Source organism: Microcebus murinus, chromosome 3 (genome assembly GCF_040939455.1).
Source record: "Microcebus murinus isolate Inina chromosome 3, M.murinus_Inina_mat1.0, whole genome shotgun sequence".
In the NCBI taxonomy this organism is placed as follows: Eukaryota; Metazoa; Chordata; class Mammalia; order Primates; family Cheirogaleidae; genus Microcebus; species Microcebus murinus.
In genome coordinates this window covers 74,232,884-74,247,543 of record NC_134106.1, presented here as the reverse complement: position 1 = coordinate 74,247,543, position 14,660 = coordinate 74,232,884, and the positions used below count along the sequence as shown (strand labels likewise).

General features: G+C 49.8%; 1 protein-coding gene across 1 annotated transcript in view; it reads left to right on the top strand.

Annotated features, from left to right (window-relative positions):
- The first annotated feature begins 354 nt into the window (after positions 1 to 354).
- Positions 355 to 14,660, top strand: part of FBLN7 (fibulin 7) — a 40,889-nt gene continuing 26,583 nt past the window's right edge. The window contains exon 1 of the mRNA XM_012742848.2: positions 355 to 694. Within this exon, the coding sequence (XP_012598302.2) occupies positions 608 to 694 (87 nt within the window). The 5' untranslated portion in view covers positions 355 to 607. The remainder of the gene's footprint in view (positions 695 to 14,660) is intronic.

The window sequence follows — 14,660 nt, the reverse complement described above, 5'->3', positions numbered from 1 at the left end:
CTGCTCCCATTCTCGGAACGTGGTGGAGGACGGGGTTTGTGCGTGGGCTTGGAAGTAGGACGGACCTAGGTTTGCATCTCCGCTCTGCCCCTTGTCACTGGGTGCGTGAGCCTCAGTCTCCTCGGTGGGGAAATGGGGACAGCCAGGAGTGGACCTGCGGGGCGTCCGCTCCCAGTCACCCGCACGTGCGCGGGGCACCGGCAGCCCTTCCCTGCGAGGGCCCTAAGGATGCCCGCGCTTGTCCTCGGCGTGGCGCCCGGCCTCCTCGGGGAGCCGCGCGGGTTGGGCGCGCTCCCAGGCGCATTCCTGGCCGGGCAGCCCCTCCTCCCTCGGCCTTGGCCAAGGGGCTGGCGCCGCCTCGCCTCGCCGGGACTGTCTCGTGCGGGCGGCTGCGGACGCTCCCGCCGCGGTGCTCAGGGTCGGGCGCGGCGCACCTGGACAGAGCGAGGGCCGCGCTGCGCTCGGGGCCTCCCGCCCCCCTCCCTGCCCGAGCCGCTCCGGGGCCACGCGGCGCCCGCACCCTGCAGGGCGGCTGCGGCATCGCTGGGACCCACTCGGCAGGGGAGGCAGGCGAAGTTATTCCCCGCTCCCGGACAGCAAGATTCCGATGGGCAAGATGGTGCCCAACTCTCTGCGCGCACTCTTCCTCCTGCTGCTGCTCCTCGCCTGCCCCGAGTCGTCGCGGGCTTCCCAGGTCAGTGTCCCTCCCGCCTCTCCCCTGTCCCAATGATCGCAGGGGAGCCAGCGCCGAGGCTGGAGCATCTGGGCTTGCCACATTCCCCTTGGATGCTCAGGTTGAGGGCTTAGAGCGCTTCCTGGGCTGGGGTGCAGGTTTCGGAGAGAGGTGCAGGGTGCCCCATCTGTCATCTCAGACGCACCGCGGGCCAGGCGGCTGGGGGACCCGGGCTGTCTGGCAGAGCGCTTGTGTGAAAGCGTCCGGGCGCGGGGCGCGGGCTCCGCGTGAGAATCGCAGGTAGGAGGACTATTTCTCCGGGATTTATGAGACATCCGTCTTTCTGGCTTTCCAGGAGAGCTTCGGGTTACCCTTATAGGTTAGAGAATGTCCCCGCTCTCCAACGTCCAACATTTACATTTCTAACTGAAGTATTCTTACCGCCACCACCCCTTTACCCCTCACAGAACTTTCTTAGCAGTTCGTAGCATTTCAAAGGCAGAGGTGGCCCTGGAGGTGTCTGAAGCAGTCTCCTCCTGAGCCTGCGGCGAGGCCTTGAATTTGGGATTAAATTTTCTTTCACACATACACAGGCAGCTTGCTGTTTAGTGTTTCTCTTCTTGCCGTTTCTATTTGTACGAATTCCACTGGATTTATTTATTAATACTTGGCCAGATTCACTTTGATATTAACCATTAAGAACTGATTTTAAAAATTAAGGTAAGAACTGAAATTGCCAAGTACAGAACGAGCATCCACCACACTAGTTCTGGCAGCTGGCGCCACCCTCTGTCACTGGGGGGCCTGGTCTGGGGACGGGGACAGCAGACCAGCTACCCCAACAATGCCAGCCACAGCAATAACAGTCGCAGAAGGAGGAGGCCTGCACGGCTTGCTGAGTGCCCGGTGTGTGTCCGGCTCCTTGCAGGGCCTCTCCAGGCACTTAATTCTCACAGCAACCCGGTCAGGTGGGGATGATATTATCCCCAGTTTGCAGATGGGGCAACTGAGGCCCAGGGAGGTTATGACTTATTCAAGGCCACAAAGCCAGGAAGGAGTGAAGCACATCGTCTCTCTTGTCGAGCTCCAAGCCTTTTCCCTTTCCTGCAGATACTTGGCCATACTCCCTGCCCTGTGACTAAATTCCTGGGCCAGGCAGGCATGCCTATGGCTAGCTTGAGGGCCATGGCGTACAGGAAGGGGTTCCAGGTAGGGAGAGTTGGGTTCAGACCAAACATGGTGATGTTGGTGCAGAAGGTGGTGAGCGGGCACCACGGGAAGCTACTCAGCAGCAAGCAGCAGAGGCCCAGCCTGGGGCCACCTTGAACCCACCCAACAGAGCCGTGGGTCGTCCACCAACTTTGCAGATTAGAAATCAAAAAAACACCTCAGGCCCAGAGCCCAATGCTGGGAGCACAGCGGAGTCATCCTCAAGCCGGCTCCCCAGCTCGGGCTTCCAGGGGGCAGGGTGGACAGGACGTCGATGAGATGCTTGGGAGCCTGGCCCAGCCATCTGCGATCAGAGGTGCTCAGAACCTCAGGAAGGAGGCAAACACCTGTCTCTCGAGGCTACCCAGAAAACAGGTGAGACTGAGGCAGTGTCACATGCTTGCGGCTGCAGCAAAGACAGAGGTGAGCCCTCTTAGGCTCTGTTCCTGGGGCACCTGGGTCTAGTTCCTGCCCTGCCACATCTGGGTTTTCTCGAATTCCTCATCCTCTGCACCTTGCTGCCTTTACCTGTAAAATACTTGTCTCAGGGGCTTCATGAGGGCAAGGAGAGCAGAAGGGATTGTCCGTAGGTGTTCATTTAAAATTTCAAGTGTAATTGTCTTTAACCCAAAGTCCTATGTGTTGGCAGTCTCTCTCTCTCTCCCCATTGTAGCCCCTGACTGGGCAAGCTTGGGGTGAACCATAAAGGCGGCCTCAGGGCCTCTGTGCCTGCTGGATCAAGCTTTGCCTGACCCCTTCTATGTTTTGGCTCCGCTACAATAAGTGCTCCTTCCTGTTGGTGCCTTCTGGACCCCTACGGTAAACAAGTCCCCTCTCTGGGGGCTTTGTTTCCTTTTTTTTTAATTTCAAAATATTAAGGGGGTACAAATGTTTTGTTACATGGATAGCTTTTACAATGCTTATCAGGGCTATTAGTGTGCCCATCATCTGAATAGTGTTCATTATAACTGTTAGGTAGGTTTTTAGCCCTACCCTCCTTCCTGCTAACCCCCCCCCCCTTCTTGATTTCCAATGAATTTTACTTCTTTCTTTTGCCCCTATACCTTCTATTCAGGTTCCCTGAAGGCTCTTGCATAGCTGATCACTGTTTGTAATGCTGTATTTTGGTAGGCTCCAGGTTTATTGTCTGTCTTCCCCACTACAGGGCCCCAGGGATGGGGACCCACCTGAGCGTTTTACCCAGAGACTAACACACAGTAGGCACTCAGAGGAATGAATGCGGCTGGTGCTGTTCAGAACAGAGCCGGCACCAGGCGGTCTCTGAGCTGACCATGCTGTACATCAGAGCACCTAGGAGCTTCTAGAAATCCCAGTCCTGGCCTCACCTCAGAGATTCTGATTCAGTTGGTTTGGGGTGAGTCTTGGGCATCAGTATTTTTAAAATTGCTTCTAGTGATTCTAATAGAGTAGGTGCCTGAGACCCAGGGGAGCCCCAGCTTTAAGAGTTAAAAGCTGTGGACCTAGGGAAGGGTAGAGGGCAGGGAAATCCACAGTGGACACAGGGCTGGCCTGGTGTACCCAGTGTTGACCTGAGCTAAAAATACTGTGAGCTCCAGGACTCTTGAACTCAGCAGTAATGGGTGTTGGCTGGTGGAGATTCAGCAAGTGTTTGGAGAATGAACTGTCTCCATGGGACCATCTCCTGCCACAGAGGAGATGGGATAGATCAGGAAAAGGCCCAGTGACACAGCAAGAGACCCCCAACTGCTCCTCATGCGGGCAGTCCACAACCTTGGCGGGGGTTCCTCAGTTTGCTGGTAAATGTGTTCACTTTGTGTATTAGGTGACAGCCCAAAAGTAACATGATGGGTGTGTATCTGTGTGTGTGCATTGTCAGTGCATGTGAGTGTGTCTGTGTGTGGTTGTATGCACACATGTCTTTTTGTGTTGGTGCCTGTGATTGTGTGTGCATGTGTCTGTATGAATGTGTGTGTGTGATGGTGAGTGTATGTGTGTGTGTATGTGGTGTGTGTGATTGTGTGTGCATGTGTCTTTATGTTGGTGCCTATGATTGTGTGTGCATGTGTCTGTGTGAATATGTGATTGTGTGTGTGATGGTGGATGTATATGTGTGTATCTCTGGGGGGTGTTTGTGATTATGTGCATATGTCTTTGTGTATTGGGGCCTGCGATTGTGAGTGCATGTGTCTGTGTGACTGTGTGATTGTGTGTGTCATGGTGTGTATGTATATCTGTGTGTGTCATGGGGTGTGTGTGTGTGTGTTATAAGGTAGGAGAGGTTGTATGCTGCAGGGTCCAGAGCAGTGACCCTGTGGGGATGGACAGTCTCATCTCTGTCTCCTCCTGTCCTCCATGGATATCCACGGTGTCCCTCTTGTCAGCACATCTGTCCTGAGTCACTTTGTAGGATTTTTGTGACCAGCTGATGACGAGAAGGTGGTTGTGGGGAAGGAAGAGAGTCGAGCAGTGTGGGGTCTCCCCACGAGGAGCCCTTTCTTGGCACTGGCCTGCTTGATGGCCTTCCCACTGGCATAGAACCCGCCTTGCTGGGGAGACCAGAAGGAACATCCAGCACCCCTTGCACCTCACCCCCCTTCTGCCCACAGTGGCTCTGGGCAACCAAGGCTACGGGCTCCCAGCCGCCTCCTGGCCCGTGGCGGGAGTCACGTGGGTGTTTCAGCAGGAGTGCCGCCCCCAAGCCCCTCCCTGTGATAAGATGTCTTGGGGCTCCAAATTCCATCTTTATCATTCCTTTAGTTGCCTCCTCCTGTTTGATATGTTGCTTTTCAGAGTCAAATAAAAATAAATGGTTTTGGTGTACATTTCCATGATTTTAACCATAAAGCTATATTCTATATGTGGACACCACCACCACAGTGAGGATACAGAAGAGTTCCACCACCCCAAAACTGTACTGTGCTGCCGTTGGAAGTCACGCTGTCTACCTACCCCACCCCTAGCAACACTGATCTATTCTTCATCACTATAATTTTGTCTTCTCCACAACGTCACAAAAATGGAATCAAAGAGTGCATTGCTTTGTGAGTTTGGCTTCTTTAACTTAGTTTAATGCATCTAAGATTCATCCATGCCCTAAGTTCCTTTTCATTGCTGAGTAGTGTTCTATTGCATGGATGTACGACAGTTCATCCACTGAACAATGCCTATGGTGTGGTGTGATTTCCAGTTTTTGACAATTATGAATAGAATTGCTATAAACATTTACATACAGATTTTCGTGTGAATTAAATTTTCATTTCTTTTGGGTGTATAACTATCAGTGGGTTTACTGGGTCATATGGTAAATATATGTTTAACTGTGTAAGAAACTGCCAAATGATATTCCATATTAGTTTTTATCATTTTACATTCCCACCAGCAATGTATGAAAGACCCAGTTACTCTGCACCCTCACCAGCAGTTAGAATTGTCAGGTTGGTTTGTTTCCAAGTCATTCTAATGATTATGTAGTGGTATTTCATTGTGGTTTTAATTTCTATTTCCCTAATGACTAATGATATTGGGCATATTTTCATGTGCTTATTTGCCATATGAATAGGCTGTTGGGCAAAGTGTCTATTCAAACCTTCTGTCCACTTTTAAAATGGATTGTTTTTTTTTTCTCTCTCTCTCTCTATTTATTTCTCTCTTTCTCTCTTTCTTTCCTTTCTTTGAGATGGAGTCTTGCTCTGTTGCCCAGGCTGGCCTCAAACTCCTGGGCTTAAGCCATCCTCCTGCCTCTACCTCCCAAGTAGCTGGGACTATAGGTGAGCAATCATTGTTTGTTTTCTTAATGTTAAGTTTTGAGTGTTCTTCATATGGTCTAAACACAAGTCCTTTTTTTGCATAAGGGAGTTACAAATATTTGCTTTCAGTTTGTAGCTTGTCTTTTTAAAATCTTTTAATTTTTTTAGAGACAAGGTTTCACTCTGTTGCCAAGGTTGGAGTACATTGGCATGATCATAGCTCACTGTAACTTCAGACTCCTGGGCTCAAGTGATCCTCCCACCTCAGCTTCCCAAATAGTGGGAACTACAGGCATGTGACACCAGGCCTGGCTAAATTTTAATTTTTTTGTAGAGATGGAGTCTCACTATGTTGCCCAGAGTGGTCTTAAATTCCTGGCCTCAAGCGATCTTCCCACCTTAGCCTCCCAAAGTGCTGGGATTACAGGCATTAGCCAGTATGGCCAGCCTCTAGCTTGTGTTAACAGTGTCTTTCACAGAGCAAAAGTTTTAAATTTTAATAAAGTCCAATTTATTGATTTTTAATTTTAATGGATAGTGTTTTGTGACACTAGACTAGACACTAGACACTAGACTAGACACTTAGACTTGTCTAAGAATTCTTGGCCTAACCCCAGGTCATGAAAATTTTCTTCTAAAATTTTTATAGTTTTGCACTTTTACTATGATCCATTTTGAGTTCTTTTTTTTTTTTTTTCTTATTAAGGTGTTAGTTTTACGTTAAGGGTCACTTTTTGCATATGGAGATCCAATTGTTCCAACACCATTTGTTGAAAGGCTACTGATTTGCCATTGAATTATGTTAGCAACTTTCTCAAAAATCAACTCATCATACATGTATGGAGCTATTTCTGCACATAACACACTATCTTGATACTGTAACTTTATAGTAATTCTTAAAATTGAGTAAAATGAGTCCCCCAACTTTATTATTCTTTTTCAAAATTCTTTTGGCTATTCTAATTTCTTTGCCTTTCCATTAAAATTTTATAATCAGCTTGTCTATATCTACAAAAAAAATCCTACTGAAATTTTGATTGGGATCGTATTAAATCTATAGATTAAGAATTTGTGTCTTAAAGGAATTGAGTCTTCCAATCTGCAAACACCATGTCTTTTCATTTATTTAGATCTTCTTTGGTTTCTTTCATCAGTATTTTTTTAGTTTTCAACATAAACAGTCTTTGTTAGATTTATACCTAATTACTTCATTTTTGGAGCTGTTAAATGGTGTGTTTTTTGAATAATTTTTATTTCCAATTGGATATTCCTAATATATGGAAATCCAATGGATTTTTCTGTGTTGACCTTGTATCTTGGGAACTTGTAGAACACAATTGTTAGTTATAGTGAACTTTAAAGGTAGATTTCCTCAGATTTTTTTATATAGACAATCATGTCATTTGTGTATAGGTACAGTTTTATTTCTTCATTTCTAATCTTTGTGTCGTTTATTTATTTAGCCTTACTACACTGATTTAAAATTTCAGTATTGTGTGTAATAGGAGAGTGGACATTCTTGACTTGTTCTGGAACTTAGGAAGAAAGGATTCAGTTTTCAACATTACGTATGATGCTAGCTATAGGCTTTTTGTAGATGCCATTTGTGTAGTTAAGGTATCCCTATTGTCCTAGTTTGGTAGAATATTTATTATGAATGGATATTGAGATTTTTCTTTTACATGCTTTCTTTCTGTTTCAATTGATCTGGTCCTGTGGTTTTTCTTTAGTCTATTCATAAGCTGGATTTTCTGTTTCCTGGAAGCGATCGTGTAGAATTGGTGCCAGTTCTTGAAATGTTTGGTAGAATTTACCAATGAAACCGTGTGGGCCTGGAGATTTCTTTTCTGGAAAGTTTTAACTATGAATTCAATTTCTTTGATAGTTATAGGACTATTTAGGTTCGTGGTTTTTTCCTCCCTTAGTTGAGTTTTGGTAGTTTGTATCTTTCAAGAAACTGTTTTTTCTCTCTTGAGGCAATTACTTTTAAACACCCTGGAGACCACTCCGCATTTCTAAACAAATTATCTCCTGTAATGCCAGATGAAAACTTTGTTCCATTGTTCACTGCAGAGCCAAACAGTCTATGATTAACTTCCTTTCTTGTGTAACTTTTTTTATTTTCCTAGAGTTTTTCCCCTTTTGCCCAGTCTGCCATCTATGCAAAGACAATTGTTTCCCAAATCTTCCCAGCCCATGTTCTACCCGGCTGCTTCCCCCTGGAGCCCTCCTAGCCCTCCCAGCCCTCTGTCTTCTGCTCCTGTCTGGCTGACCCCTCTGGGCATGTGGCCCTGTGGCTACCCAGGGAGACAGCCTCCCTGTTCTCCTGAGCTGTAGTCTATGTTTTCTAGATCATGTGTCTTCCTCTTTCTTTGGCTTACTCCCTTATTTTTTTGAACACATGGTTATGATTTTTAACCCGTTATTAGTAGGCTTGTCAAATCACTTTCCAACTGTAGATGTTACCCTCTTCCTATACTGAGCCTTTAAAGCAGCCAACAGTAGCATCATTATCCCCATGTTGTGGGTGGGGGTCTGATGTGGCCAAGAAGGCTAAATGCCCCGTCGGGAGGGAGCGGGGCCAGAGGAGGAAGTGAGAGGAGGGAAGCTGGCCCTGTGCACTCTCTCCTGCTGGCTGGATGCCAGCTCACCTCCCCACTGACTTCCCAGAGAAACCCAGTGCCTCTTGCCGGGGGCAGGATTCAAGACCCATTCCTTGGTCTGAGAACAAATGGGATGAAGAAGGGCAGAAAGATGAAAACCAAAGCTTATTCTTTCCCAGCAGAGTGTGGCCTGGGAAGTCAGCCCATCCGTGTCAATGTCTCTGCCAGTTCGGATCAATTGCCTGGGACTGCCTGGAATCCAAGTTGAGATGGGTCTTTGGTTGCTTTAGAGCTCGGCATGAAAGGATGCCGAGTGATTGATTAGGGTGTCTGCCCTGGTCACAGCACCAGGAGTATTTGCCAACCCTGCAGTAGGGATTTTTGTACCAATACATGGAGAGGTGTAGAAATAGCAAGGGCTTGCAAATCATTCAGATCTAAAATGGAGTATTTCAGAAAACAGATATTTGGGGCCTACAACAGCCCAGCCACTGGGAACAAAACAGACAAGGACGCTGCTTTTGGGTTTGAAAGAGCAGCTCTGGGTCTGGCGTTGGCAGCCCAGGGTAGCAATTAGAGATGGGCTCAGCAGGGCTGTTCTGCCAGTCAGGGCCAGACAAAGCTCATCTGGCCTGGGCTTGCTCATGGGTCTGTGGTCAGCTGACAGGTTAGCTGGGGCTGGTGGGTCCAGGGAGACTCATCTGGTCATCTCAGCTCTGCTCCACAAGGCTCCTTGTCCTCCAGCAGGCCGGCCGAGGCTAGTCACATGGTGGCGGTGGTGGTAGACGGCCAAGACTGAACAGGACCACGCAGGCTTCTTGGGACCCAGCCTTGGAACTGGTACCTTGCTTGCACTGCATTGTGTTGGCCAAAGCAAGTCACAAGGCCAGCCCAGATACGAAAGGTGGGGAAACAGAACTCCCTCTTGATGGGAAAAGCAGCAGTCTCCCTGCAAATGGTGTTGGCACAGGGAAGGAGAAGGACTGTGGCCATTTTTGCAAGCCCTCCATCGCAGTGACCCGTAGACTTACTCCCCGAAGGCACCTGTGTTTATTTTTTTTATTATTTTTTTTTTTTGAGACAGAGTCTCACTTTGTTGTCCAGGCTAGAGTGAGTGCCGTGGCGTCAGCCTAGCTCACAGCAACCTCAAACTCCTGGGCTTGAGTGATCCTTCTGCCTCAGCCTCCCGAGTAGCTGGGATTACAGGCATGCGCCACCATGCCCGGCTAATTTTTTTTATATATATATCAGTTGGCCAATTAATTTCTTTCTGTTTATAGTAGAGACGGGGTCTCGCTCTTGCTCAGGCTGGTTTTGAACTCCTGACCTTGAGCAATCCGCCCGCCTCGGCCTCCCAAGAGCTAGGATTACAGGCGTGAGCCACAGCGCCCGGCCGGCACCTGTGTTTAGATGAATGGGTGGAGTTGGGGCAGGGTGGCCGCAGGGAGGCCCTCCTTGCCTCTCTACTACCTTCCCCAGCAGCAGCCTCCAACTCTCCCTGGCACACTCAGGAATGGGACCTATGACCTGTCAAGAACAGCCCTGATTGCAGAGAAGAACAGAGGCCACCTTGCTCTCATTTCTGGTCCTGGGGGCATTTGGCAGTTAGCGTTGAGGGTATGGACTGAAGTGTGGCCCCTGGGGAAGGAGACGTGGCCAGTCAGCTCAGTGGCTTCCTGGGCTGGCATGGGGTCTTTGAATCAGGAAGGGGTATCCTCCCAGTCTGCCCACCTTCCAGGATCCTATTTGATGCACATATGATTCCAGGCAGACCAAGCCAGCTACCTGAGAAGCTGCTCCCTGGCTCTTTGGGCACTGGCCCTTCCTCCATGTGCCCATTCAGACCTGCCAGCTGACCCAGAGGAGTGTCCATGGTGGGCACAGCTGTTGATAGAGGCCTGACTGTCCTGGTCACTCCCTGATCCATAGGGGTGACGATAGGGCTGCCCGGCTTCTGCCAACCTTCCCCAGACTGGTACAGCCCCAGGACCTGGGGACAACAGCGCAGACTCCCTGGGTGTGTAGAACTTTCTATGTCCTTTCAAACCCCCTCCAGCGTCTTCCATGCTTCTCAATAACTGCCTGAAACCTAAAGTAAGGACATGACACACATTTTTCACTAAAGAAAATATAAGCACCCATAATTTGATAGGACCCAAAGCCACCCATTTCAGCAAGTAAAATCTGTGTCTAAGGAACTAATCATCCTCCCGACCCCCAGATATAGGAAAATGTGTGCGTCTCTGGCAGTCTGGGCATCAGAACCTCCCAAGGAAGGCAGCCAGGGTGCGAAGTGAGACCACCCAAGGAACTCCGTCTGGGGCTGGGTTTCCAAGAACTAAGACTGAGGCATGACAGTTGTTTATGTCAAAGGCTGGAGGCATGGGGGATGTTGTGGTGACTGGGAGGGGACTGGGACATCCCTAAGCCACCCTTGGCCCTACTTTTGCTGTCTGGTTAGCCACTGACTCAGACATTTCCCCCTCTGCTGGAGATACAGTTGCCTCTGGACCCTAGACAGAAGGGGAGGGCGCTGTGAGCCCTGGAGGAGCCTGTCTCTCTGCTCACCTGGGCTGGTTTTCCCATCACGAAGGAAGGCGGGGAAGGAAGGAGGGGCTGGGCTCAGAAAACAAGACCAGCAGCTGTGCACTTCCCAGGGAGCCAAGAGCATCAGCTGATTCCCAGGCTGATTAGAAGAGTGGGAAAGGGCCACTGAGCTCTAGGACAGGGGGTCTGCAGTATCAGAAGAAAAAAGAAAATGCTCCTAGAGAAGCACCAGACCAGTCATTCACACTGCAGCTTGAAAACATACCAAACATGTTAGTGTCACCGCAGGGCTCTTGCAATTTAGGTCTTTTCTCTGCTTGCATGACAAAAGGACTCTAACTATAAGATAATGTGCTCATTCCACAACTGAGAGCCTAGCACCTCCTTCAGGACAGGTGCTGTTCTGGGCCGTGAAGACAGCAGGACCTGGGGCAGCGTAACCTGTAACCCGAGGCAGTGTAGCTGGTGGGGAGGAGCCCCAGAGCCTGCTCCACATCCTGGGTCAGACCCTTCCTGGCTGAGCAATCTGGGGCAAATTCCTGTCCCTTGTGAACTAGTTTCCTCCTCTCAACAGTGGGATAATAGACATTCCTATCTCATAGGGGTGTAGTAAGAGAAAACCAAAGACAGTCAAAGAACAGGCCCACAATAAATGCTCAGTACGTGTTAGGGGAGAGAAAGAGGAGGCTGATACAGTCCCTGCCATGTGGCTTACCAAGCAGGAAGAGAAAAACCAGATTAAACTGGAGAAGTATTGGGGGGCTGGTGGCTGAAATGGGGTGCTGTGGTGGAGGGTGGCCAAGAGGCTACTCTACATTAAGCAAGCACATAAGGCATCTGGGAGGAGGGACTATTAAGTGAAAGTAGAAAGACAGGGGCCCGACTTTCAAGGACCGGGGGCAGATTCTCTGGACAGAGGAGCCAGCCAGTGCAAAGGCCCTGAGGTGGAAATGGGCCTGCCGAGGGGTGCGGAGAGGGCAGATCCAGCAGATGGCATAGGCAGGTAGGAAAGGGAGGGACAAAACGACTGTGCATGCTTGGGCACAGCATGGGGTCCTGAGCCTTGGACTCCTTCTTCTTGGAGTAATGGACCCAGCTGGTGGTGAAGGCTAAACAAAATGCAAGGTGTGCTTTCCGATTATCCTACACTCTCTAGGGAAAAATCCCAAGTGTTTCTAGATGGGTAGGCAATGGTGGGACTGAAACTGTCCTGTCCTGGGCCCCATCACGTGAGTCCCACCTCCTCTCTCCGTGTCCTCACTTGCTTTCCTGTAATCTGTGTTTCCCAAAGACACGGGTCGGGCCAGACTGCATCACCTCCCTGCTTACGCCCCACCAAGCGGTGTCCCACCCACGAGAGTAAAGGGAAACTGCACTCCATGGAGCTCCCAGAATGAATTAGTTTCCTATTCCTGCCTTCTGGGATTCCCTTTTATTTCCTAAACTCTCTCTCTCCCTCTATATTCAAATTGAGTTAAATCCCAAAAAGAAATAAGCAAAACCCACTGTCATTTTTGCCATTAGGAGGTCCTCAAGTTGTGGGACGTGAGAGGGAGGCCATAACCAAGCTTGTGCGGCCAGCAGGGGACCATCACTGCTGATGCCACCCATGTGGAACCCCGGCTGCCCTATCAGCTTGGGCAGCAGAGGAAATCTGATGTTTGCTGGAGTTAATGCCGGCACCCTTAAGGCACAACCTAGTCTGCTTGTGAATGTGGCATCTGGACAGAGGTTAGCTGGGTAGCCAGATATTTGGTCAAACACCAGCCTAGACGTTGCTGGGGAGGAATTGTTTAGATGTGATTAGCATTTCAATCAGCAGCCTCTGAGTAAAGCAGACTCACCTCCATAGTGTGGGTGAGCCTCATCCAAAAGATTGAGATCCGGAGAAGGAAGGAATTCTGCCTCCAGACTGCCTTTGGACTTGACCTGCAACCTCAACCCTCTCCTGGGTCTCCAGCCTGCTGGCCCGCCCTGCAGATTTTGGACTTGCAAGCCCCCACAATTGTGCAAGCCAATTCTTTAAACTCTCTCTCTCTCATATATATGTGATGAGATGTATATTAATATATATGTTATATAGTACATATTTTATGTGTGTGTGTGTATATATATATATCCTACAGTTTCTGTTTCTCTGGAGAACCCTGGCCAATACAAGGGCCTAAGCAACTTCCCAAGTGAAATTTTCTTACTTCCCCAGAAACACCCACTTTCCTTCCTCTTCTGTGTGGGTGATAAGACGAGATCACTGGGATGAAATGTTGCGGAGTTATAACCCGCCTCTGGCTTGGTCTGAAATAAAAATAAGTTCTGGAGAAAGCACATGCACAGATTCGACATGACTCAGACGCTGAGGGCTTCGAGCCTTGGCCAGCAGGCACACATTTGGCGAGTGTGCTCTGTCCTTTATAGACCTACGGCATCAAAACATCTGTGTTCCCATTAACAAAATGCTGACGGGACACATAGCTGTGGTTTAGGAGAAACCAGCATGAGGAACAGCCCCTTCAAGTCTGAGGGGTCATCTGTGGCCACCCGAGGGCTCAGGGCTCTGCTGTGACCAAGGTGGCTCTAGGAAGTTGTCACCGTGCCCAGACCGTCATTATGAGGAAGCCCATCTAGCCAGGTCACAGGAGAACCACAGCCTCAAGTACCACCCCTCTGTGTGCCCACATACCCCCAAAGCTTCTTCCCGTGCCCTTCAGTGCCATGACAGCAGGTCGTGCCTTGAACCCTAGAGCCCAGACAGCAGGGAGGCCTGGATGGGATGGGAGGGGTCAGGCATGGAGACGGGGTGAGCTGGGGGAGACACACACCTGTCCTTGGCTGTGTGTGCCCCTGGTCCAGCAGGTGGGATCTGGGAGCATAAAGTGTCTCTGGAGGGCCACCTCTCCTGGGGCTCTCTGGCCAGTCTCAGAGAAAGGGGAGCACTGTTGGCTCTGAGCAGTCTCCAGCAGACCCACCAGAGAAATACTGAGAGGATGGCTTGGTGGGAAGGAGGACAAGAATTCCCGAGGCAGGAAGGGGTGGATAGGGTGTTCTCAGGGCTTTCTTGCTCCCACCAGCCTTAGGGCCACCTCCCCTTGCCCTCCCAACTCTCAGCACTGGCCTGTGTGTTCCAGAACCATCCATGCCACCTCTCCACCCCAGCTTGGGAAGGCCGGATAGGGTGACATCTGTTGCTAGTTCTCTAACTGGCTCACATCTTCTCTGTGGACGCTGCCACTGTTGTCCAGATAGATGAGGTGCCCACTGCCATCCTTTATAGAGTTTCATAACAGAAACCATAAATCTTCATCTTTTTCTTCTAAAAGATGGAAGTTTCACTGAATATCTTTCCTTGGTTCCATTTCAAATAAGTTATTAAAGAAATGGAAAGTATTTTTCATTGTTTATTGTCAATGGCATAAGCCTGGCAAAGAGCCTGGTTTCAAAGGGATAAAAACTGAAGTCACTTGAGGGGACTCCCTTTTTAAGAAAAGATTTACAATGAGGGCCCCGCAAGAGCCCTAGAAGAGGCCAGGAAAGTGAGCTTCAAGGTACCGGCCTTTGGGATATGCCCTTTTTCCCCTCCCTGCCCGGATTTGACCTTGGCTGGATCGCAGCCTTGGTGAGCTTTCCCACGGAGCAGGAGGTCAGCTCTGGAAGGCTGTGGGACCCTGAGATGGGAGAGAGCTGACCAAAGCCAGCCTGTCACTGAAAGGCAGGTAGACAACCCCTGAGGGTCTGGCCGGCTTCCTGCCCACAGCCCCTCGCAGCCCCTCGGCCTGACCTCGGCCAGGACTCTGTTTGCAAAGAAGGAATGACATGTTCCGTGCCTGGCTCCTCTTGGCTCAGTGCAGGGCTGGTGGTGGGTGGGGAGCGGGCAGGCAGTTGTGGGGATGGGCAAGGACTGGA